This window comes from Dunckerocampus dactyliophorus, chromosome 13 (assembly GCF_027744805.1).
Source record: "Dunckerocampus dactyliophorus isolate RoL2022-P2 chromosome 13, RoL_Ddac_1.1, whole genome shotgun sequence".
NCBI lineage: Eukaryota > Metazoa > Chordata > Actinopteri > Syngnathiformes > Syngnathidae > Dunckerocampus > Dunckerocampus dactyliophorus.
The window spans coordinates 2333715-2359418 of NC_072831.1; the positions used below are offsets into that span (position 1 = coordinate 2333715).

At 44.4% G+C, this 25704-nt stretch overlaps 1 protein-coding gene across 4 annotated transcripts; it reads left to right on the plus strand.

Annotated features, from left to right (window-relative positions):
• The first annotated feature begins 9 nt into the window (after positions 1-9).
• On the plus strand, positions 10-25259 carry tulp4b (TUB like protein 4b). Of its 4 annotated transcripts, none has more exons than XM_054797141.1 (16): positions 10-3850; positions 4207-4491; positions 9339-9617; positions 9679-9807; positions 12290-12451; positions 12521-12701; positions 12776-12883; positions 12951-13117; positions 14901-15125; positions 15208-15442; positions 17261-17384; positions 17467-17611; positions 19309-19402; positions 19486-19629; positions 19704-22915; positions 24122-25259. In XM_054797141.1, the coding sequence occupies exons 2-16, from the start codon at positions 4474-4476 to the stop codon at positions 24236-24238; spliced, it is 5340 nt and encodes a 1779-aa protein (XP_054653116.1). In that variant the 5' UTR covers positions 10-3850; positions 4207-4473; the 3' UTR covers positions 24239-25259. The 4 variants fall into 4 exon arrangements, with proteins under 4 accessions (XP_054653116.1, XP_054653119.1, XP_054653117.1 ...); XM_054797144.1 differs by having other exon boundaries at positions 9342-9617; XM_054797142.1 differs by having other exon boundaries at positions 4379-4491.
• Positions 25260-25704: the final 445 nt, after the last annotated feature.

Below are 25704 nucleotides of genomic sequence, written 5' to 3' on the forward strand. Positions count from 1 at the left end.
GTCAACTTCTGGATGATAGCCGCGGCTTCGTGCTCGTCATCTGCATGAACGTTCTGCAGCCTGTCACATGTGGCGGCAGAGAGGAAATGGCGGCTGGCTTTACTTCTTTTACGTGTGCCACGCTTGTGTCCTGTGTCCAACATGCACTATGATGTCTACTAGCTCAATAAATCCTCCGTCTTCTGCTCACCGCTATTTGGGACAAACACTCCCTCTTTGTTCTCAATTTGGATGACGTGATGGCATTTCATTCCTGGACGATACACTTTCCTTTCATACAGGGCTGTCCAAACCTTTTCCATTTTGTAAGAAGTTATCTCGAGTATATTTCATCTCAGCTTCGTCATGGAGGCGGAAAGGGGATTTATTTTCCAAATATTTCAACTTCTTCTTAATTACTCTTAAATCATATTTCCTTTTCGTAATGTTCAGACTTTTTTCCCCCACAATATTTTGACGTTACTCCCATAATTTTTTACTTTCCCCCCAGCTTAATTCTCCCAAAATTACAACTTTATTGACGACTTAATTTTTTTTTTAAAACATGTTTCATCTCGATGCGCCTTAAAAGTTGTATGCTATTATTTGTCCTTATAATATTAAGTTTATAATTTTTAAAAAATATTTCCATAATATTTTAAGTTCATTCTCGTAACATTATACATTTTCTACAACCTAATTTCCCCCAAAAATACTACTTTATTTACAGCTTTAAAAAAAGAATGCATTTTTTGTTTATATTTCACATCTACGTGACTAAAATGAGGTTATATTTCCTCATAATGTCACAAGTTCATTGTCATACAATTGTAATTTTTTTTTGATAAAATGCGACTTTTTTGTCTTAATATTTAGATTTTATTCTTGTAAAATTAAGGCTTTTTTTTTAGCTTTTTTATTTGCCAACAATTCCAACTTGCGTCTTGTATATTTTCTCCTCATAATTGTGAGAGTTATTCCACTTTATTGCCATAATGTAATACTTTACATAATAATACTTTATCTTCATTACCTTATACATTTTGCGCAACCTAATTTTCCAAAAATTACAACATTGTTTATGACTTTTTTTTTTAAATTACGTGTTTTTTTCTTGAATATTTCAACTCTGTGCTACTAAAATGACATTCTTTTCCTTATAATATTACAAGATTATTCTTGTAATATTGTAACTTTTTTTGAAAAATGCAACTTTTTTTCCTTAATATTTGGACTTTATTCTCCTAAAATTACAGCTGTTTTTCAATTACTGATGTTGCTGTTGTTTTTTTTCAATTATTTTTTCTTTTTGTAAATGCCATCCATCCATCCACTTTCCTCCGCTTATCCGGGTCCAGGTCGCGGGGCAGCAGTCTCAGTAGGGAAGTCCAGACTTCCCGGTCCCCGACCACCTCCTCCAGCTCCACCGGGAGGACAACAGGGCGTTCCCAGGCCAGCTGTGAGACATAATCCCTCCAGCGTGTCCTAGGTCTGCCCGGTGGCCTTCTCCTGGCTGGGCATGCCCGAAACGCCTCACCAGGGAGGCGTCCGGGAGGCAATCAGACTAGATGCCCGAGCCACCTCAGCTGGCTCCTCTCCATGTGAAGGAGCAGCGGCTCTACTCTGAGCTCCTCCCGGATGACTGAGCTCCTCACCCTGTCTCTTAGGGTGAGTCCAGCCACCCTACGGAGGAAACTCATTTCGGTCGCTTGTATCCGCGATCTCGTTCTTTCGGTCACGACCCAAAGCTCATGACCATAGGTGAGGGTGGGAACATAGATCGAACGGTAAATTGAGAGCTTAGGGGGCTATTAATAAGCCCACACCAGCTCGCCGCCTCACCCTGCAGCAACTCCAGAGTACAACAAGGTCCAGCCCCTCTGGGGGAGTTTGGTTCCAGAACCCAAACTGTGGGTCTAGGTGAGTCAGACGATGACTAGTTGGAATGTCTCAACCTCTTTTGCATGTTTGGGCTCCTTCCCCACCACAGCAGTGACATTCCATGTTCCAAGGACCAGGTCACCCAGGTGCCCGCCCTCAACCGCCGCCCAAAACACATAGCACCGGACACATATGCTTGTCCCCGCATGTGGTGGGTCTACAGGGGGGAGATCCCGTGTATCTTACGTCCGGGCGAGGTGAGGTCCCTCTTCTTGTTTGTTGTGTTTATTCATAAGGTCTTCTGAATCACTCTTGGTCTGGCCCGTCACCCAGGACCTGTTTGCCTTGGGAGACCCTACCAGGGGTCCACATAGCCCCAGACCACATAGCTCCTAGGATCACTCGGGCACTCAAACCCCTCCACCACGGTAAGGTGGTGATTCACGGAGGGGTAATTATGACATTATTCCCGTAATATTTTAACTTTGTCCTCGTCACATTACGCATTTTTAAAAACATCATTTTTCAAAAAGCACAAAAAAAAACAAAAACGTATTTTTTCCTGAATATTTCAACTCTACGCTACTAAAATGAAATTATATTCCCTCATAATGTTTATTGTCATACAATTGTAACTTTGTTTTTGTTCAAATGTGACTTTTTTTGTCTTAATATTTTGATTTCTTCCATCCATCCATCTTCTTCCGCTTATCCGAGGTCGTCCAGCTCCTCCCGGCGGATCCCGAGGCGTTCCCAGGCCAGTTGAGAGACATAGTCTCTGTAACGTGTCCTGGGTCTTCTCCGAGGCCTCCTACCCTGAACATCTCCCCAGGGAGGTGTCCAGGGGGCAGCCTGACCAGATGACCGAGCCACTTCATCTGGCTCCTCCTGTGGTTCTGCTCCAAGTTTCTCCCGCATGACAGTGCTTCTCACCTTATCTCTAAGGGAGAGCCCAGCCACCCTACAGAGAAAACTCATTTCACCGCTTGTACCCGCCATCTTGTCCTTTCGGTCACTACCCAAAGGTCATGACCATAGGTGAGGGTAGGAACGGAGATGACCGGTAAATTGAGAGCTTTGCCTTTGGGTTCGGCCCCCTCTTCACCACGACGGACCGATGCAGAGTCCGCATCACTGCAGACGCCGCACCAATTCGCCTGTCCATCTTGCATTCCATCCTTCCCTCACTTAATTTTATTGACAATTTTTGATTTTTCATCTTTGCTGTTTTCTTGTTCAATTAAATTTTAAGAATGCGCTGAGGGCCAATTAAAAAACTAAAACAGCCACGGGCCGCACTTTGGACACCCCTGTTTGAATATTCGTAATGTTAGCCCCTAGAACCTGGTCGTGAGCACTAGAAACGCTCCTTTTTGAAGTTGAGGCTTCGCAACACATCTTAAAATGCAGGCCGGAGCTCTGCCAACTGTCAGTCGGCTACAGATGTGGGCGCTGTAAGTTTGAGCATGTCGGTTTTCTTCAGCGAATAGGCTAACCTAGCATGGTGTTGATGTGAAAATGCGATGTTAGCACTTTAGCATCACATAGCTATGCTAGTGTTCACGTTTGTGTTGTCCCAGTCCTTTATTTAGAAGTGCATTGTTAAATGAGCATCTTACTATTCTTGCAGCAAATGGGTTGAATGTGGAAAAGTTGCCACAATATGTCATGGTATTGAATACGTCAATACAACCTGTCTACCAGACTCCTTTTAAAATGCCTCTAAATGTGCGTAAACCGTCCCCGAATAGCTTCGTCAAGTACCGTACGGCTATTTTTGCGGCAGTGGGCGTTCTCTGGGAGTGTTACTTGTGATTCGGCGCGCATGTGTGGCGCGAAGCTGCCCGCTGGCAAGCCGTCGTCTTTGATTGAAGCCGCTGCCCACAAAGTGCGCAAACTGAGGAAGCGCCTGGCAACACGCTGCTGGAGCTTGACGCTGCAGCGCCAACGCACGCCGCCTGCATCTGCACCAACGCGTCGCCTGGGCCAGGTACGTGCGGTGCTTGTCCATTTACACCCATTTAGATGGCAAAACATTCGGATTCGAGCTGTTCTGTGCCTGCCGCATGCGTCTGGTGGACACGCAAAGATGCTCTTTGATGCAAGGATGCGACGTGCGGACCATCACGTGTCTCGGACATTTCCCTGATTATGCCGCACATACAGTATAGTATGTATGCCGTGTCCATGCAGGGTTATTCTTTATCCATCTGCATGTGTGTGTGACGTAAAGGGTATGCACGAGCACGAGAGCAATGCAGCGCTGTTGTTGCATGAAGATGCACACATGCATGTGTTCCCACGTCTCAAGGTGGATGCTAACTCTTCACATGTCCACGCAAACAGGGACAGACGTGCATCATGGGATGCGGCACAGCATTCCAACACAAACCCTGAGCTGCCTGCAGGACACTCCTCCGGCTGTGGATGATGGATAGTTTATGATCAGGATTATTATTATTATTATTATTATTATTATTATTATTATTATTATTATTATTATTATTGTTATTATAAGTGCAAAGAGCAAGGAGAGCCGCTGCCAACGCTGACCTTCGGGGCATCATCTGAATGGAAACATGGACACCTTCAATGGAGGGACTTTGACTCATCATGTCCAGCAATTATGAGGTATGTCCTACAGCACTACCTTGAAAAATACCACATACAGTACGCCACATACTGTACAGCAACGCACACACAAATACTTTCATAACACTTGTCAAAGATCCTCTACATGACAGGGGCACCTTGCTGTTGTTTACTGGAAGTGATGCTTGCCAGAGATCCCCTTTATGCTTTGCTGTTTTTAAGGACAAAGTGCAAAAAATGCCAGTCAAAGATCCTCAAATGGGTGTGCTTTTGCTGTGTTCTGCTGTTTTGTTTGTTTGTTTTTTATAGTCCAAGATCTTCTTTTTGACAGGGGCACTCTGCTATTTTCAAGGACCAACACTGAAAAAAAAAAACAAAAAAAAAAACCCCGAAATGACAGGAGCGCCCTGCTGTTTTTTACCGGAAATATTGCTTGCCAAAGATCTTTTACATGACAGGAGCGCTCGGCTATTTTTAAGGACCTACTGCAAAAATGCCAGTCAAAGATCCTCTGTATGACAGGAGCTCCCTGCTCTTCTCATTTGGAAATTATGCTTGCCAAAGATCTCCGATCTGACAGGAGTGCTCTGCTGTTTTTAACTGGAAGCAATGGCTTGCCAAAGATCTTCTGGAAGTATTGCTTGGCAAGATCCTCTATTTTACAGGGGACTGGTCTATTTTCAAGGACCTACGGCAAAAACGCAATGAATGATCCTCTACATGACAGGAGTGCCCTGCTGTTTTTTATTGGTAATAATGCTCGTCAAAGATCTTCTATACGACGGGAGCACTCTGCTATGTTCCGAACACCTATACTGCAAAAACGCCGGTCAAAGATCCTCTACATAACAGGACCACTCTGCTGTTTTTAACTAGAAGTAATGCCTTGCCAAAGATCCTCTATATGACAGGGGCGCTCGGCTATTTTCCAGGAACTATGCTGCAAAAACGCCAGTCAAAGATCCTCTATATAACAAGAGTGCCCTGCTGTTTTTTTATTGGTAATAATGCCAGTCAAAGATCGTCTACACGACAGCACGACTCTATTTCCAAGCTGCAAAAAAAAGACGAGGACAGGCACACCCTGCTGTTTTTAACAGGAAACAATGCTTGCCAAAGATCTTCTATACGACAGGGGCGCTCGGCTATTTTCCAGGAACTATGCTGCAAAAACGCCAGTCAAAGATCCTCTATATAACAAGAGTGCCCTGCTGTTTTTTTATTGGTAATAATGCCAGTCAAAGATCGTCTACACAACAGCACGACTCTATTTCCAAGCACTTACAATGCAAAGATCCTTTACGTAACAGGCGCGCCCTGCTGTTTTTAACTGGAAGTAATGGCTTGCCAAAGATCTTCTATATGACAGGGGCGCTGGGCTATTTTCAAGGACCTACTGCAAACATGCCAGTCAAAGATCCTCCATATGACAGGAGCGCCCTGCTGTTTTTACAAAAAAAAACCTCGTCAAAGATGCGCCAACGTGACAGGAGTACTGTGTTGACATGAACTCAAATGGACTACAAGAATGTTGGGAAAAGGCCTTGGAAGCGGCAAAAGGCTCGTGTGAGCATCTTGCAGGCTTAAAAAGCTGAGCTGGAACAAGATGGCTGGCTTGTTAGCACACAGATGGCGCATGGTGGTAGAATCCAACCAACAGCACAAAGATGATGATCCCAAGTGGCAAAGATTTCTTTCCAAGAGAGAACATTTTCTAGCGTCACCAAGGCAGTTGCCATGGTGACGCTGATGCTGACGGCACATTCACTGCAGTCACCTCTCATGATTCATAGACAGCCTCATACAAACTTCCTGGAAGGGATGCAAACACATCAGCAGTTTATGTTTTGGAGGATAAAAGTCCTGTCATTGAACGACAAAAGAGGCATCGAATTTTACAGCTAGAAAAGTTATGTGGGATATTTTAGCCACAAATGTTACACTTACGTTTAAAGAAAAACTTAAAAGAACAAGGTCAGATCTTTCAAAAAAATGTTTTTACGGGAATTTAATCCGGAGTATTGGGGCCACATTGAAATGTAAATTATCTGAGTTTTTGAGAATGAAGTTGTCAGGTTAGCCGTGTGACACGGCGGGAGGCTTGGATCCCAACGCAAAACACAAAGCCAAAAAAATGTCAGTAAAAAGGTTTAATATAACAAAAAGAGTCCACAAGAGCAAAGTACAAACAAAGGAAAATCCACAACGGGTAATACTAAAGAAAAACACTGACAGCAAAAGGCTGTCAGGAAAAAACACTAAAGTACAACAAAAAAACACTGAAGGCAAACCTATCAGGAATCACAAGATGCAAAATTGCAAGAGGTTGAGCCAGAAAGCAGGGTAAGGAAACAGGCAGCCGGACTGAGCGGGAGCGGGGAGCGGGGAGCGGGGAGCGGGGAGCGGGGAGCGGGGAGCGGGGAGCGGGGAGCGGGTGGTCAGGAAGGACAATCTGGCACTGGTCTGGAGTTTGGCTGCAGCTTAAGAAGGCCGACTGTAATGAGCTGCAGGTGTGACCAATTAAGTCCTGGGCAGGTTCAGGGATGTGCTGCAAAACATGAATGGCAGAGGGCAGCAGAGCAGCACACAGAACATGACAGAAGTCGTAAATTGACGAGAATAAAATCTCTCATCGAAGAGGAAAAAAACCCTGAAATTTCTGAGAGTAAAGTACAATATTGTTGAGAAGAAAAGTCGGGAATATAGGCGGAAATTTTGAAGGAAAAAAAAATTGTTTTTTTGCAAGACAGGAAGTCGGAAACTTGCACACACTCTCAAGAAAAATAAGTGACTTCAAAAAGGCATGAAGTTATGAGCATAAAAACTGTAAAAAAAAAAAAAAAAAATTCTGTAATTTACAGGAATATTGGAAATATTTTTGAGCGAAAACTCATAAACTTACAACAGGTATCGGGAACCTTTTTGGCTGAATTTGGCTGCAATTTTTTCAGATGTATTTCCGTGAGAGCCATATATCATAAAAAGTTCATTCGCCATGTCAAGCGTGAATGTTTTGGCAAATTCACCACCTGTGAATGTTGTTCCGTTCTTCACTATTGCTAAAGATCCAGCAATGCTGGCTGAATTCCTCGTGCTATCACGTACCGCACTTCTCATCTTCCTTTCTTTTCACCGTCTTCGTCAACAGCGTTTGCGCTAGCTACGGAATTAGGTAGGCGGGAAGTTCACTTCTTGACCACTCAATGACCTGGTAGGTTACTGCATCATCCAATTATAATGGTGTGTTGGCGAAGCTATTGGAAGGACAGTCACTGCGGTAGAAAATGGATCGCGTCTTGATCCATGACGTAAAGGAATAAAGTTTTGTTTCTTCAAGAAAAAAAGTTATATATTTGCAAGAAAAAAGGTGTTAAGTTACAAGGATAAAATCTGTCTAGTGGTTAGCGTGTTGGCCAACACAGGAACAGCCTGGAGATGGGAAGACCTGGGTTTGATTGTCCCTTGGGGCATTTCTGTGTGGAGTTTGCATGTTCTCCCCGTGTGTGTGTGGGTTTTCTCCGGGTACTCCGGCTTCCTCCCACATTCCAAAAACATGCATGTTAGCTTCATTGGAGACTCGACATTGTCCATAGGTATGAATGTGAGTGTGAATGGTTGTTTGTCTATATGTGCCCTGCGATTGGCTGGCCACCAGTCCAGGGTGTCCCTGTTGCCTGAAGTCAGCTGGGATAGGCTCCAGCATGCCCTCCGACCCTAATGAGGAGAGGCGGTATTGAAAATGGATGGATGGGTGGAAAGTCAAATATTTCTGAGAAAAATGTCAGAAACGTCCAAGAATATAGGTGGAAAAGTTCAAGGAAGAAAGAGCTGTACATTTGAGAACAAAAAGTCGTCAACAATAATATGAGGATATCCTCAAGAAAATAGTGATACATTTTTAAGGTAAAAGGTGTAAAGTTATGACAATAAAAATTGTCATCTGTGAGAAAAAAATCTAAGGGAGTAATAAAGTCCAGAGAAATGTAAAGAAAAATGTTTAAAAAGGATAAAGGTGTCCATTTTTGATTAAAAAAAAAAAAGGTTTACGATAATAAAGTTGGATAGCCTCAGGAAAAACCAAAGTGCTGTTTTTGAGAAAAATATCGGTGAAGATTTTTGAAGGAAAAAAGTTTGACATTTTCAAGAAAAAAAGTTGTAAACTTACAAGAATAAAAACAATCAGGCATCTTTATGAAAAAAGGTGATATATTTTCAATTTAAAAAAGGCGCTCGATTACAAGAATATAACAGTATATAACAACATATCAGACTCATTTACAATCTTTGAAACTGGTTTTAAATGCAGAGAAAAGAAAAGCCATGTTATTCTCTCATAAACGTTTATGAAATTACGGAGCCTGTCAAGACCATGACAGTAGAAATGGCAGAGATGGTAGAGATGGTCACTGGTTACAAGGATCTTGGTTTTCTGCTTGACCAAGGACTCTCCTACAAGGCTCACATTGCCGATCTGGTCCGTAAACTGAGGGTGAAACTTGGATTCTATGATAGGAATAAATCCTGTTTCACTCTCAGAGCTCGGAAATATCTTGTCTTTACACGTTTTCTGTCATTGATTGATTATGGTGATGTTTTGTACAATGAAAAAATAACCTGTCGTCTGTGAGGAAGAAAAAAAAATCTGAAATGTAAGGGAATTCAAGTTGAATATTTCAGAGAAAAATGTCAAAAAGTTATGAGGATATACGCGGAGGAAAAAAGTTGGACAGAAATAAGAATAAAATCAGATATCGTCAAGAAAAAAATGGCTATGTCTTGAAGGAAAAAAGTAACAAAGAGAGAGAATAAAGGTTCAATTTGAAGAAATGAGAAAGATGTTTTTGTGAGACATGAAAGTGGAATTTGATGCCCTTTGCGTTCTCCAGCAGCAGCATCCTGGTCACTCAGTAGGGATGTTGGCCGCCGTGGAACATGGTCCCATCCTGTGCAGCGACTCCAACATCCTGTGCCTGTCGTGGAAGGGCCGCGTGCCCAAGAGCGAGAAGGACAAGCCGGTGTGCCGCCGCCGCTACTACGAGGAGGGCTGGCTGGCCACGGGCAACGGGAGGGGCGTGGTGGGCGTGACCTTCACGTCCAGCCACTGCAGGAGGGACAGGAGCACGCCGCAGAGGATCAACTTTAACCTGCGAGGCCACAACAGCGAGGTGGGACGCGAGCGTGTTGGTTAACAGAAGGTTCCTCTTGACTGGTGGTGTTTGCCTTCAGGTGGTGTTGGTCCGCTGGAACGAACCCTTCCAGAAACTGGCCACATGCGACATGGAAGGAGGAATCTTTGTGTGGATTCAGTACGAAGGAAGGTGGTCGGTGGAGTTGGTTAACGACAGAGGAGCTCAAGTAACATTTTTACTGTTTTTAATTTAGATTTAAGTGTAGTTGTGCACACCTGGAGATAAGAAGGACCGGAACAAAGTTGGATTTGACCAACTGTACCTGTTGATTTGTCCTAATCAAATATCATAGCATTACTACTACCACATCACGACTACTGTATCAGGAGAACCAGAGTATAGAGGGGGAGGAGCCACCTGCTGTGGCCTGGCATGGTGCACTGTATTCGGGCACACGCTCCGAGCAGCCGGTTAGTGTATTTATCGGTATGTCGTCATAATTCCCTCATATCGGCCCGATAAATATTGTGCGCCCCTAATAATTATATTTTTTGTATTATATGTTTTATTTTATGATGTAATAATATAATAATATATATATACATTTATGTACCATATAAAATAAACAATCCCCCAAATTCTGCCATGACAAATTGAAGATATTTTTATATAATAATATAATAAAATACATATTTATGTAAAATAAACTAGTATACGTAAATTCTAGAATATGTTATACTATCATAATTTATTACAGCATATTCTTTTTGTAAAGGAAGAATTGTAATGGCTTAATTAATAACATATATTATATTTTATATGTAAAATTACTTTTACCTTAGGTAATATTAATATAATAAAAATATAAAAGTAAAAAAATGAATCCCAAAAATGCTGCCTAACAAAGGGAATGTAATATATAATTAATACAATCTAAAAGAATGTATATGTTCCATTATCTTTGGGGCAGAATTTGCATGAGGGATTAAAAGAAATCCTAATTTAATTTTATGTTCAATTCTTTTTGCAAAAACATAATCATGGTGATTTATTATATTATTCCTATATTCTATTATGATTAATACTTACAAACTACACGGCATGAATGTGACAAATATAATCAAATAAAATGAGAAATATAGTAATTGAGTGCTATTTTTATCATTGAAATATGAGCTGTTTCCAATCTTAAGGTATTATCATGAACATTACCAAACATCTCAGAAAAAAAACCTGACATAAATTCTGTGAGAGAGAACTTGTGATGCTGTTCTTATTGTTGTACCTGATATGATGCAGATGACCATACAGTATAGGTATAGTATGTACATACAGTAGTGCACACACAGTGGTGTGATAAAGTGTTTGCCCCCTTCCTGATTTCTTTTTTTTTGCATGTTTGTAACACTTAAATGTTTCAGATCATGGAAAAAATTTAAATATTAGTTAATGACAACACAACTGAACACAAAATGCAGTTTTTAAATGAAGCTTTTTATTGTTAAGGCAGAAGGGAGATAAAAAAATCCAAACCTACATGTCCCAGTGTGAAAAAGTGATTGCACCCCCATTAAATCATAATTTAACTGAGATGAATTGAGCTCTATCGGTGTGGAAACGGTTATAAAGACATTTCTAAAGCTTTGGGCACAGTGAGAGCGACGACTCATCCAAGAGGTCACAAAAGACCCCACAACAACATCCAAAGAACTGCAGGCCTCACTTGCCTCAGTTAAGGTCAGTGTTCATGACTCCACCATAAGAAAGACACTGGGCAAAAACAGCCTGCATGGCAGAGTTCCAAGACCAAAACCACTGCTGAACAAAAACAACATTAAGGTTCATCTCAATTTTGCCAGAAAACATCTTGATGATCCCCAAGACCTTTGGGAAAATACTCTGTGGTCTGACGAGACAAAAGCTGAACTTTTTGGAAGGTGTGTGTCCCATTACATCTGGTGTATATGTCACGCCGCATTTCAGAGAAAGAACATCATAGCAACAGTAAAATATGGTGGTGGTAGTGTGATGGTCTGGGGCTGTTTTGCTGCTTCAGCACCTGGAAGACTTGCTGTGATAAATGGAAGCATGAATTCTGCTGAAGGAGAATGTCCGTCTGTTGGTGACCTCAAGCTGAAAGCAACTTGGGTTCTGCAGCAGGACAATGATCCAAAACACACCAGCAAGTCCACCTCTGAATGGCTGAAGACTTTGGAGTGGTCTAGTCCAAGTCCTGACCTGAATCCTATTGAGATGCTGTGGCATGACCTTAAAAAGGCGCTTCATGCTGGAAAAGCCTCCAATGTGGCTGAATGACAACAATTCTGCAAAGATGAGTTCCTCCCCAGCGCTGTAAGAGACTCATTGCAAGTTATCACAAACGCTTGATTGCAGTTGTTGCTGCTAAGGGGGGCCAAACCACTTATTAGGTTTTTTTCACACAGGACCATGGAGCTTTGGATTTATTTCTCCCTTAATAATAAAAGTTTTATGTAAAAACTGCTTTAAGTTGTGTTGTCATTAACTAATATTTACATTTGTTTGATGATCTGAAACATTTAAGTGTGACAAACATGCAAAAAAAAAAAAAATCAGGAAGGGGGCAAACACTTTTCCACACCACTGTACAGTATATGTACTGTATGTAAGTATGTTTGATGGTAAATACAGTAAGTTATGTGTGGCGTTTATGGCGGCACCTGCTGCAGGTGAGCGACTTCACGTGGTCCCATGATGGCACTCAGGCGCTCATCGCCTACAGGGACGGATTCGTGCTGGTGGGCTCGGTCAGCGGGCAGCGCCACTGGTCCTCAGAGATAAACCTGGAGAGTCAGATCACCTGCGGCATCTGGACGCCCGATGACCAGCAGGTGCACACTTGTCTGCTTCGGGCAGCGCGACGACTACAACATCTGCTCATGCCGGCCTATGCTTTGCAGGTGCTGTTCGGTACCGCAGACGGTCAGGTGATCGTGATGGACTGTCACGGACGCATGCTGGCACACGTGCTGCTGCACGAGTCCGACGGCATCGTGGGGATGTCCTGGAACTGCCCGGACTTCCTGGTGGAGGACAGCACGGAGAGCGACACCGACTCTGACGACAACTTCCTGCCTTTAGGTGCCAATTTACGTCAACTCACGTGAATTGTAAGAATTATTACAATATTATTGCGTGAATGGTTTCATTTTTAGTGCGGCGAGTCAAGCCGTTGCTGACAGTCACCTTCATATCGGGAGAAATCAGCCTAATGAGCAACTACGACGACCTTTCTCCAGCCGTCATTCGCTCAGGGTTGAAAGGTATGTGAAACAGACCTGGCGGTTTGGAATCTTGAAGGACTTTCACTCACCATGTTCCTCTGCGCAGACGTGGAGGCCCAGTGGTGCTCGCAGGGTGACCTCCTGGCCGTGGCCGGGATGGAGAGGCACGGGCTGGCCTCCGACTCGGCCTGCGCCGCCATGACCAGGAACGCCCTGGTTAAGTTCTACAACGTCCAAGGAGAACACATCTACACTTTGGAGACGCCTGCGCAGGTACCCAAGCGCTCCAGACACTAGAAAGTGCGAGCCCTTCCGCTTCTTTAGCCAGGAAACTCGAGAGCTGTAGCAACGTCACCCTCTGCTAGCTGCTGACAAGTCGTGCTCGCCGCTCCAAGACCAGATGTTACTTTCCAAGGCTAGGTCAACCATCTTCCGCATAATTGACAACATTTTTTAAAAATCAATCAACTGGAGGATGTGAATGTCTAGCCCTTCACGCAAGCATGCTTTCATTGCTGTTCGTTACTTAATTTGTTTGTTCATTATCGCCCCATGCAGGACACTATCCACCCAATAGTGATCATTTTTGTCAATTGAACTGACTATTTGTTCGTTTGGTCGTTGAAAACATCGTTGGGTCAAGCGTATCATTGTGTTGTGTTTTCATTGCTCTTAGCTAGTTTGTCCACTTGTTGATTCGTTACGCAGGACTGTATCGGAAACGTTTCACCTGGAACATTAGTTAGTTCAGTACAATTGCTTTGATTTCAGTTTCTTGGTTCATTGATTCAATAGTTGTTTGTTCGTTCGTTCGTTGAGTGTATCATTGTGTTGTTTTCATTGCTGTTCATTTCTTATGCCTGACTCTATTGGTTAGTTTAGTAGTTTTGATTTCAGTTTGTTTGTTCGATCATTGATGAGTATTATTTTCGTCCCGTCGGAATGGATTGGAATAGTATCACTTGGAACGTTAGCTATTTCATTGTATTGTGTTTTCATTGCTGTTAGCAAGTTTGTTTGTTTGTGGATTTGTCACACAGGACTGGATTGGAAAAGAACCAGATGGAACATCAATTAGTTCAGTAGTTTTTGGTTGCTCGATCATTGATTCGTTCCTTGTTTGTTTGTTCATTAAGCGTGTCACTGTGTCGCATTTTCATCGCTCTTAGCTAGTTTGTTCACTTATCGAGTCATTACACAGAACCGGATTGGAACAGTATCACCAGGAAGGTTAGTTAGGTCAGTAGTTTTGATTTCAACTTGTTCAATCATTGGTTTGTTAGTTGTTTGTTCATTAAGTGTTGTGTTGTGTTTTCATCGCTGTTAGCTAGTTTGTTAGTTTGATGATTGATTTTTTGTTTGTTCATTTAGCGTGTTACTCTGGTGTTAGCTTGTTTGTTCATCTGTTGATTCGATAGTTAGTTCATTAGTTTTGATTCAGGTTGTTTGTTTGATCATTGATTTGTGAGCTGTTCATTTGTTCATGAAGTGTATTACTGTGTTGTGTTTTCATCCATGGTAGCTCGTTTGTTCATTTGTTGATTCGTTATGTAGGACTGTATCGGAACCGTATCACTTGGAACGTTAGTTCAGATTTCAATGTATTTGTTCACTGATTCATTCATTCTTTGTTCGTTCATTAAGCGGATCTTTGTGCTGTTTTGATTTCAGTTTGTTTGTTCGTTCATTTATTCATTCAGTTTTTTGTTTGTTTGTTTGTTGCTGATAGCAGGTTAGTTTGCTTGTTGATTCGTTTGGAACAGTATCACCTAGAACGTTAGTTACTTCAGATTTCAATTTATTTGTTCATCGATTCGTTCATTGTTTCTTTGTTCATTAAGCGTATCTTTGTGCTGCCTTTTCATCGCTGTTAGCTACTTTGTTGTATTGGAGCTTTACCTCCTACAATCAGAGTGATTTATCCAATTAGCTTAGTAAAACAAAGTAAGCTAGTCGTTATTGTTCATTTTGCATGTCATCTCCAACCATCGAAAAGGAGTGGAACAGCATTCATCATCAGAATGTTGCTGTCAAACGCTGTGCTTGCTGTGTTCAGAGGCCCATCACGACTATCTGCTGGGGTCACCGTGACTCGCGCCTGTTCCTGGCGTGCGGGCCGGCGCTGTACGTGGTGCGCGTGGAGCACCGTGTGGCCAGCCTGCAGCTGCTCTGCCAGCAGGGCATCGCCAGCGCCCTGAGAGAGGAGAAGGACGTGGGCAAGCTGAACATGCCCTCGCTGCTGTGCTCTTACGTCACCAGTGCTTTCATCCCCACCATCAAGGTGCTTCCGTCACTTTAACATCCGACAACTTCCAATCAATAAGCAAAATAGGAAGAAAAAAATGTTTTTATCCGTGTCCTAGCCTCCTATTCCGGACCCCAACAATATCCGCGACTTTGTCAGCTATCCAACGACCGGGAACGAGCGTCTCCACTGCACCATGAAGCGGGCCGAAGACAGCCCCGAGGCGGGGGGCCCCTGCTACACCCTCTACTTGGAGTACTTGGGAGGACTGGTGCCCATCCTCAAAGGGAGGCGCATCAGTAAATTACGACCTGAGTTTGTCATCATGGACCCCAAAACTGACAGCAAAGCAGGCAAGTGAATGCCTTCTTTTATTGACTTTTCTTTTCAATTTTTTTTTGTTATGCCAACCATTATTTCACTTTTATCTACAACGATTAAAAAAAAAATATATATATATATATATAGTGTGTATTTGATTTGACTTAATTAGTTTCAAAATTATTTTAACTAATATACAGTTATTATATAAAATATTGTTAAAATTCAAATGTGATGATTATGTTAATTAAATTACTTTTTACTTAAAATAATAGTTTGAACTACAATATTTCCGATATGTGCTTCTGTGGAATATTTATTTTTATTTGTATTTAAACATTTTTGATCAACTACACAACAAAAATATAAACACTTTTGTTTTTGCTCCCATTTTTGATGAGATGAACTCAAAGATGTAAAACTTGTTCCACGTACATAATATCAGCATTTCTCTCCAATATTGTTGCCAAATGTGTCTAAATGTGTGATAGTGAGCACTTCTCCTTTGCTGAGATCATCCATCCCACCTCACAGGTGTGCCATATCAAGATACTGATTAGACACCATGATTAGTGCACAGGTGTGCCTTAGACTGCCCACAATAAAAGGCCACTCTGAAATGTGCAGTTTTGTTTTATTGGGGAGGCCACACACGTTGTCTGCCATCTGTCCTGAAAAGTGTAAACCGGGATACATCCGTGAAGAGAACACCTCTCCAACGTGCCAGACGCCATCGATTGTGAGCATTTACCCACTCACGTCGGGTACGACGACAAACCGGACGACAAACAGAAATTCTTTGGTGATGCAAACCGATTGTTTCAGCAGCTGTCAAAGTGGCTGGTCTCAGACGATCTTGGAGGTGAACATGTTAGATGTGGAGGTCCTGGGCTGGTGTGGTTACACGTGGTCTGCGGTTGTGAGGCTGGTTGGATGTACTGCCAAATTCTCCGAAACGGCTTATGGTAGAGAAATGAACATTCGATACACGAGCAACAGCTCTGGTTGACATTCCAGCCGTCAGCATGCCAATTGCACACTCCCTCAAATCTTGTGACATCCGTGGCATTGTGCTGTGTGATATAACTGCACATTTCAGAGTGGCCTTTTATTGTGGGCAGTCTAAGGCACACCTGTGCACTAATCATGGTGTCTAATCAGCATCTTGATATGGCACCCCTGTGAGGTGGGATGGATGATCTCAGCAAAGGAGAAGTGCTCACTATCACACATTTAGACAGATTTGTCAACAATATTGGAGAGAAATGCTGATACTGTGGATGTGGAACAAGTTCTACATCTTTGATCTGGTATTTTTATATGGTATAATGATATGATGTGGGTTTTTTTCATTTAAATATGTCATTATTTCGCTGTTAGTCTCTTTCAGTCCATGTCAAAGTGACAAATGTGTGTGCTCAATCGTGGCCGAAGCAGCATTTTGTCTGGTTGCCTGGCAACCTCACAATGACGGCACTGATGTCAATCCTCTAAGACGGGGGAGCTTTTTATCCTTCTGCTGTGGCCCCAGCTGGTTTACGCTTCTGTGTAGTCACTATGCCGTCCACAGCCACAATCCTGTCAAAGTTCTGTGCCGGAGTTGAGCGTGTATCGTGCAATTCTCCATCCAAGTGCTAGGGGGCAGTGTTTTGGGGTGAGTCAACTCAGTGAGACCCGTGAGTGCTGGTCAACTATTTAGCTCGTTGGCAAGTAAAGCGATACGGAGAGTGGTACTGGAACCTCGATAAAAGGCGTCATGTTTGGCTGGCGGCCCCTGCACCCCCGCACACACGTAATACTTGAATGAACAACTCACCTCTGTTGTCGTGTGTGTTTTCTTCCCCGCACAGAGGAGGTGTGCGTGAACCCGATGATCTCGTACGCTGACAGCTGCAACTGCTCCGACTCCAGCGACATTGAGCTGAGCGACGAATGGGTGGGAAAAAAATCACCCAAGTTCTCCCGGGGAAACAGGTTGGCCTTTAAACTTAAAAAAAAACAACATCATGAGCAGTGACGAGATCATCGAGTGAACGTTGAGTTATTTGCTCCAAAGAATGAACTTGGACTCAAGAAAATCTCCGAAACTTTCACGCACGAACCAGGAGGGCCAGCGGTCGCCACGTCTGCCGACAAAGAAGCCTCCCGTTCGTTCCCCGAGCCTGACACGCCGAGAGTTTTCTATGGATGGACTCACCGAGGTGGGTCTTGCGCTCACAACATTGTTAACGCTCCGCCCAGAGGCTTCCTAGTTTTTATTATTAAGGGCAAGCTTGCAATGCAAGCGGCATTGGCACGTTCATTACTTGCTAGGTGGTAGCATGCTAACTGTCAGCATGTTCGCATTTTATCCATTTTACTCATGTCTAGATGATAATACATACATGTCATGACGTAGGGACACTGTAAAACTGCCTTGGCACTTTCGCTGCTTAGTGCTATAATGCTAGGATTTTATCCATTTTACTCACGTCTAAATATAAATACATACATGACATGACATTGGGACACGAGAACTGCCTTGGCACTTTCCGTACTTAGCGCTGTCTTGCCAAGTGCTAGCATGCCAACTGTTGGCATTTTGGCGATTTTATCTGGTAGCATGTTAGCATTTGACTATATTACTGATTTCTAACTGCTAATACATACAGGGCATGATGTAGAGAGACTGTGAAACTGCCTTGGCACTTTAGGTAACTATTATCTTGCCATGTGATAGCATGCTAACTGTTAGCATGTTAATATTTTAGCCAATAGCTTTATATAAAATTTTATACATTCACACGTCATGATGCAAAATCTGCAATTTTTGTACTTAGCATTATCTTGCTAGGTGCTAGCCTTAGCATTTTAGCATTTTGCATATCACATTGAGATTTTGAGCTTGAACAACCATCTATTGAAGCATGAGATGTTCCCATGATATCACAATGTAGCATGCTAACAGCTAGCCGGACCAGAGGTTCTCAACAAGTTGCAGACCCATCAAAATTTCCACAAGAAGTTTTCTGCCTTTAATGGTAAGCTAGTGCTAACGTAAATATTGGTACATAGTTGTTAGCATCATTAGATGAGAGCTTTATTGAAAAAAAATCCTTAAAAATGTGAAGTAAAAACAGGATATGATCTTGGTAAACGTTACAATTCAATTAACCCCCAACTCTTCCACGGTCGCCGGGTCTGTAGTTTTGCAAAAGCAAATAACTCCCAGGGTCTATAATTAGTGCTGGGTCAAAAAACAAGCTGTGGCTGTATGCAACCTCCTGATGTAGTTTTTTATTCAACTCCACAAGATTGCTGCATTTGAAGTACAAGTGGTCAGCATCCAGCAGCTTTATCCAGCTCTGCGTGTGCTTTAAAATGAACCTTTTACCTCCTATTGTTTATGACCAACTCATCAGCGCTATTAATGCTGGCTGAGCAGTTTGCTCCTTCGCGCTATTACGACATTGGTTTTGTTGCTGCTGTGTTGTGCAACGGGCTTGTTCATACAGGTAGATGACCATGTGGTCAAAGTGAGCTATGTTTTCCTTTCCACTTTCTCATGCACTCCAAACCATTCATCCATCCATCCATCTTCTACCGCTTATCCGAGATCGGGTCGCGGGGGCAACAGCCTAAGCAGGGAGGCCCAGATTTTCCTCTCCCCGGCCACTTCGTCCAGCTCCTCCCGGCGGTTCCCGAGGCGTTCCCAGGCCAGTTGGGAAACATAGTCTCTCCAAACCATTATCCAAGTTTAAAAATCTACTTATATTGTATATTTAATGAGCCTGTCTCCAATTATCGACCTGTCCTTTTTGCACTTTAAGTGAATAAGCGCCCAGGCAAAAATTTATGGTATGTGTGTTTTGAAAAGCAGCATTTCCATACCTCAGTGTCGTATTATTGTGTTCCGCAGCACAACTACCTCGCACAGGTCACATCCAACATCTGGGGGACAAAGTTCAAAATTGTCGGACTTGCCTCGTTCCTTCCCGCCAATCTGGGTGCAGGTAGGTAATGGTGTCATACCTCGTACTAGCGTCCACTGTGCAAAGTCAGTCTGCCAAAGTTGTGCCTTATTTGTGTGTTGCAGTCATCTACAAGACGAGTTTGCTTCATTTGCAACCGAGGCAGATGACGATTTACCTCCCAGAGGTCCGCAAGATATCACATGACTTCATGAGCCTGCCCGTCTTCAACCCCAACGTGTTCAGCGAGGACGAGGATGACTTACCAGGTGGGCCGTTATATAATGAGTACACTTGATTTTCAGCTCAGGCACTAACTAACTTGTGTTGTGTTGTCATGAAGTAATGGGCTCGTCTGGAGTGTCAGGAGACAATCCGCCGTGCACGGTCAACATTCCCATCGCGCCCATCCACAGCCCGGCTCAGGCTATGTCGCCCACTCAAAGCATCGGGCTCGTCCAGTCTCTTCTGGCTAATCAGAACATTCAGCTCGATGTCCTCACCAACCCGACGGCCAACGCGGCAGCGGCGGCGGCTGCAGCAGCTGCAGCAGCCTCAGTTCCTGTTTCTGACCACAGCCAGGATCCAGTTGCTGCACCATACCCAGTTCCAGCCAGATACACAACACCTGGGCAAGTGATCTTCAACGGGTTGGACATGGGTCCACTTCTTCCTGGTACACTGCCTCCACCACCTCCACCTCACCATCTCCCGCCGCAGCCCCGGTCTCAGCAGCCTCGGCAACCGCCATCCAAGCAGTCGCAACCGTCGCAAGCCCAGCATCAGCCTCAGAAGATGCACCATCACCACACACAGCTTCAACAGCTGCACCACCAGCAGCCTCCGCATCAGCAGCAGCACCAAGTCCAGCAGCATCAACAGATGCAGCAAAATCCACCACAGGCGGCAAGCCACCAGCTCCAGCAGCAACAGCAGCAGCAGCAAATCCAGCAGCAGCAGCAGCAGATGCAGCTGCAGCACGAGCAGATGCAGCAACAGCAACAGCAGATGCAACAGCAGCAGCAGCAAATCCGCCAGCAGATCCAGGAGATGAGGCAGCAGCAGCAGCAGCTTCAGCAGCAGCACCAGCAGATCCAGCAGCAGCACCAGCAAATGCAGAGGCAGCACCAGCAGATGCAGCAGCAGCTGAAGATGCAGATGACGCTACCGCCGCCCCCATCCGGCTACCCGACCATTTCTCTACAGCAGATTCATCTCCTTCCTCCGATTCCCCCTCCTCCCACCACAGATCCAGGACTGGATCGAGATCACGGGCACATGCTGAAGCCGAGCCTGCCTCGGACCTTACCCCCTTCCTTCAGTACCAGAGATGGATCTGTGGAGATCCAAGTGAGAAAGGTGAACCCACCTCCTCCATACCCAGGCACCGTAGCGTCTGCTGCTGTGGCGGCGGCAGCGGCGGCCACAGCGGAGTCGACTGCCCAAACGCTTGTCACAAACTGTGACAGCCCAAACATTTTGGCGCCTGAGGCCTGTCTGAAGAAAGACGACTTTCTTCTTCAGCCTGTAACCTTACAGTACCCGACACCTCTGGGTTATGAAAGGATCACCACCTTTGACAGCAGCGGAAATGTGGAGGAGGTTTGTCGTCCTCGAAGGCGCCTCATGCGTAACCAAAATGCCTACGCGGGTCATGGCTCGGCCACATTGAAGGTCACCTCTTCTGAGAGTAAAAAGATTCACCTTCCCTACAGCTCAGCAACACTTAGCCGTCTTTCAGTACCTCGGTACTCAATACCAAGTGGAGACCCGCCCCCTTATCCAGATCCGGCCAATCAGGTAGCTGCCACGCTGTCTCCTCCCCAGAGAATGGAAAGCAGCCTGATCCACGCCACTCTTCGCCGTGACCGTAGGGATGTGACGCTCAAAGTTCCCCCAATGATGGACAGTTCGCGGACCCTTCCCACCAAAGCAAAGCTGAACAGTGTGTTAGGTGTAACATACCAGCAGAGGGTGCCCACGGCGCTGTACACATGCACACAGTGTAGCAGCAACAGCAGCAGCACCAGTGTCAGTGTGAGTGGCGGTGGGACGTCGAGTAGTGGCATCGCAGGCGGCACGGTGGTGAGGCAAGACTTCCCTCCTGGTAAAGGCGCACACCACAGTACCATTATAGTGCACTCCAAAAGTGCCTCCCAGTCGTCTTACAGTCTGCTGGGTTCTGTTGATAGCAGCCGGGATCGAACCGTGTACGTTAACTCCGCCTTCACCGAGGATGAGACTTTAAGTCAGCACTGTCACCTCGACAGATCGGTCCGGCAGATGACCCTCAGTGATTTGGCAGCTAAACGCCCCCCACCTTACCAGTGGGACACCACGGCCACAGATGAGTTCTGGCTATCTCCAGAACAAACCATGTTGACTCCCCCACAAGGACCTCATAAACCCCCCTCTCTCATCATTGGCCAGGCGCAGCACTTGGATGTGAGTCGACTTCCTTTCGTCCTTACGACCAAACCTCCATCCAGTCCCAGCACGAGCACTCTGACGTTCCCGTCAGGCTACCAAATATCACTCTCTCCCTTCCCTCCAGGTATGGGCCACAGTAGACCCCCACTTCAGACCTTACAGAACCCTCCGAGCGAAGTGGTTCTTCCCGTCCCATTCGCTCAGCCGGACTCCAATTTGGTTTTGTCAACAGGCTACTCCGCAAGCTTGGCTAACTTGGCGTGCTGCACCCTTCCCCCGATGTACCCAGGAGCCAGCTCCTGTGCTGGACTTCAGCTGCACCCTGTCAACCTGCACCCCTGGAACCCGTACCCCTGCCCGCCCCCCATGCAAGACCCTCCTGCGCCTCCCCTCCCGACCAAAACTCATCAGGTATTAGAGAAGCCTATTCTCTCTCCACCCCCTCCAGCTGCACCACCTCCGCCACCACCTCTGCCTCCCCCGCCACCACCCACAGAGCTACCCCGCTCTAAATGTGCCACAGGAGATCTAGCAGAGTCTGCTAACAGCTTTCCAGAGCAGCCGTCCTTAAATGAAAGCCCGCAGGAGTCGGACCGCTTTAACAAAAAAAGCCGAAAAAGACTGGACAGTCGAGCTGAGGAGGCCAACATGTCCTCGGTTTCTGAGGGCAGGTCCAGAAAGGAAGGTCGCACACTTTCAGATTTCAACTCTCTGATTGCCAGCCCACGGCTTGGCAGCAGAGAGAAGAAGAAGCCTAAGGGCCCCAGAGAGCAGCTCAACAGAACCAAGAAGATGAGCAGGGCAGCCAACGAGTTCCAGGACAGCTCGGAGAGCGAGCCGGAGCTCTTCATCAGCGGCGACGAGCTCATGAACCAGAACCAAAGCAGCAAGAAGAGCTGGAAGAACAAGCGGAGCCTGCGGATGGCCAGCGAGCTGGAAGAGATCAAGTGCCGCAAGGCCAACGAACGCGAGGACCGCAGTTTGGGCAGCCAAGGCTTTGTTTACGTCATGGCCAACAAGCAGCCACTGTGGAACGAAGCCACCCAGGTCTACCAACTGGACTTTGGAGGACGCGTCACGCAGGAGTCTGCAAAGAATTTCCAGATAGAGCTGGACGGTCGACAGGTAATTTGATTGTGAGGTAGTTGATGTAGATGACCACAATATATCCGTTTCTGCTTGAATTATAGCAAGCGCCCTCTATTTACTTACGGTCACGGGGGCAGCAGCCTAAGATGAGAAGCCCAGGCTTTCCTCTCCCCAGCTGCTTTGTCCAGCTTTTCCCAGCGGATGCTAGGCCAGTTGAGAGACATAGTCTCTCCAAAGTGTCCTGGGTCTTCCCTGAGTCCTCCTCCCGGTTGGACGTGCTCTGAAAACCTCCCCAGAGAAGCGTCTGGGAGGCATCCTGAAAAGATGCCAAAACCACCTCATTTGGCTTCTCTCAATGTGGAGGATCAGCACTTTTAGCACTCAATGTGGAGAGCCCAGCCACCCTAAGGTGGAAACTTATTTAGGCAGCTTGTCCAAAGCTCATGACCATCGGTGAGGGTAGGGTCATAGATCGAGCCTGTGAATTGAGAGCTTTTCCTTTCGGCTCAGCTCCCTCTTCACCACAACGGACTAAGGCAGAGTGACTGCAGATGCCGCACCAATCCGCCTGTCCATCTCGCGCTGAACAAGACCCCGAGGAATTGAAACTCCTCCACTTGGGGCAGGGTCTCATCCCTGACCCGGAGATGGCACTCCACCCTTTTATGGGTGAGAACCATGGACTTGGACTTGGAGGTGCTGATTCTGTTGAAGAGTCTTTAGCTTAAAAAATCATTTGGTGTGCATGAGAAAGTGCAAAGGAAAACACCGGTCTCTCTCGAGTTTATTGCACAACACAGCGACAACAGAGCCAATGTTGTCATAGTGGTAGGGAGCCAACTGCTCAGTCAGCATTAATAGGGCTGATGAGTTGATTGTAAACAACAGCAAGTGTAACACAAATGACTTTCACACCAGTACCTCAGTAGCAACATTTAAAAGCGCATGCAGAGCTAGATAAAGATGCTGACTGCTGCTACTTCAAATTTAGCAATCTTGTGGAGCCGTTAAAAGAAAAAAACAGAAACACAGGAGGTTGCCTACAGCTGATTTTAGAAGAACGCCTGGTGTATCTTTGGTAAATTTACAGTACAACCTTGAAAAATGGGCACAGTCGGAGTGAGTTGTCGTTGTTGGTGCCATAGAGTCGTTTGCTTGGATCAAAACACTGGTATGACAGAATGCTGCCAATTTCATGTATTCATTTCGCTCAAATGACTCAACTATTTTTATTCTATGTAGGTCATGCAATTCGGACGGATCGACGGCAACGCCTACATTCTGGATTTCCAGTATCCCTTCTCAGCGGTGCAGGCGTTTGCTGTTGCCTTGGCCAACGTGACTCAGCGGCTAAAGTGAAGAGTGTATTTTTGCTTTTAACGTGAAGATAAACACACCCGCCATTTTGCTTTTTGTGTGCCGGCTCTCCTTTTCTGTCCATTTGTCATCGTGGAAAAAAACAAGTTACATTTACAGAGGTGGGGGGAGTAAATGCTCACTTAATTATCAAGCTTGATCAAGACATCAAATATTATGTTAATGAAATGGTTTTATTTTCATATTAAATTCTCAAATCCTGTTTGTTGTGTTGAAAATGCAAAAGAATTGCTATGGGGAATGTATCTCATGAGAGTTTGTTTATTTTTTTTAGCCCATAAAATGGTGCATACACACACTGTAGTCCTATACATACAGTATATTTTATTTTGGCAATAGTATAACATATATAGCATATTTGCACATTGCATCACAGGCATTATGACATCTTAGTGTTCACTACATGTTGTTGGCCAAACAGCAAAGTGGCTTGGTGGTGCTCGTGATGCTACGAAAGACTTGATGTTGAAGGTGTTGCTTGTGTTTCCTCCCTGGAAGTCAGTCAGTGCTGCTTTAAATAGAAAGCTGTTGTGTAGGCCTACTACCTAACTGATGTTGTGTGTACCCGCAAAAGAAAAGACTAGGCTGCTGCTTGTGCGAGGTGTGTGTGTTTTTAGTGGGTACTTCTTCACTTGTGCATTGACACGGCATACACAGATTTACCAACGATAACAAACGTAACTGTTAGATCTGGTGCTAATGTACAGCAAAGAAACACACATGCTTCTTGTTACGTTGATGACATCACGTCATTTGCAGAAAGAGATTTCATAATTCAATGTCAGCTTTACAGAGTTCAGTGACAGTGTGTGTGTGTGTGTGTGTGTGTGTGTGTGTGTGTGTGTGTGTGTGTAATAAGCAATAGCGCTTTACTATATCATTCCTTTCCTGCTATTTTGTGAAAAGCAACAAATATGATGACGTGACCATGGGCTGATATTTTACATGGATGGACCTACAGTATAGGCTGGCCAAAATGGAATAAAAATGACTTTAAAACTTCCTTCTCTTGCTTCTTTTCAACTTATTCTTGTTTATTTATGAAAACAAATATGAGTTGTGTTAGTTTAGATGGCAGATGGCCAAAATTGATTTTAAAAAAGAAATGCAAAATTGAAAAAGTAAGACGGAGTATTAGGGCCACATTAAAAAAAAAATACAAATCTGAGATTTTGAGAGTAAAGTTGTAAATGGATTCTTTACATTTCTTTACAATTTTATTGTAGTACATTTACGACTTTATCCTCATAAATGTACAACTTTTTTCTCGTTAATTTGCCACATTTAAAAAAAAAGTCTGTGATTTTGAGAATAAAGTTGGATATTTACGAAAAAAAGAATAAAATCTTAAATTTACAAGAAAAACTTGAAATAGCAGATTTTTTTGTCAATTTGTCAAATTTTTTGTCAGGATAAATTTGAAAATTTCCTACAATAAAGTCTTATAT

Excerpts from the sequence above, each read along its gene's own strand:
- tulp4b (XM_054797141.1), top strand. Across the intron at positions 12,452-12,520 it reads GGACGCCCGATGACCAGCAG|GTGCTGTTCGGTACCGCAGA; the intron begins GTGCACACTTGT and ends TATGCTTTGCAG. Across the intron at positions 12,884-12,950 it reads CATTCGCTCAGGGTTGAAAG|ACGTGGAGGCCCAGTGGTGC; the intron begins GTATGTGAAACA and ends TCCTCTGCGCAG.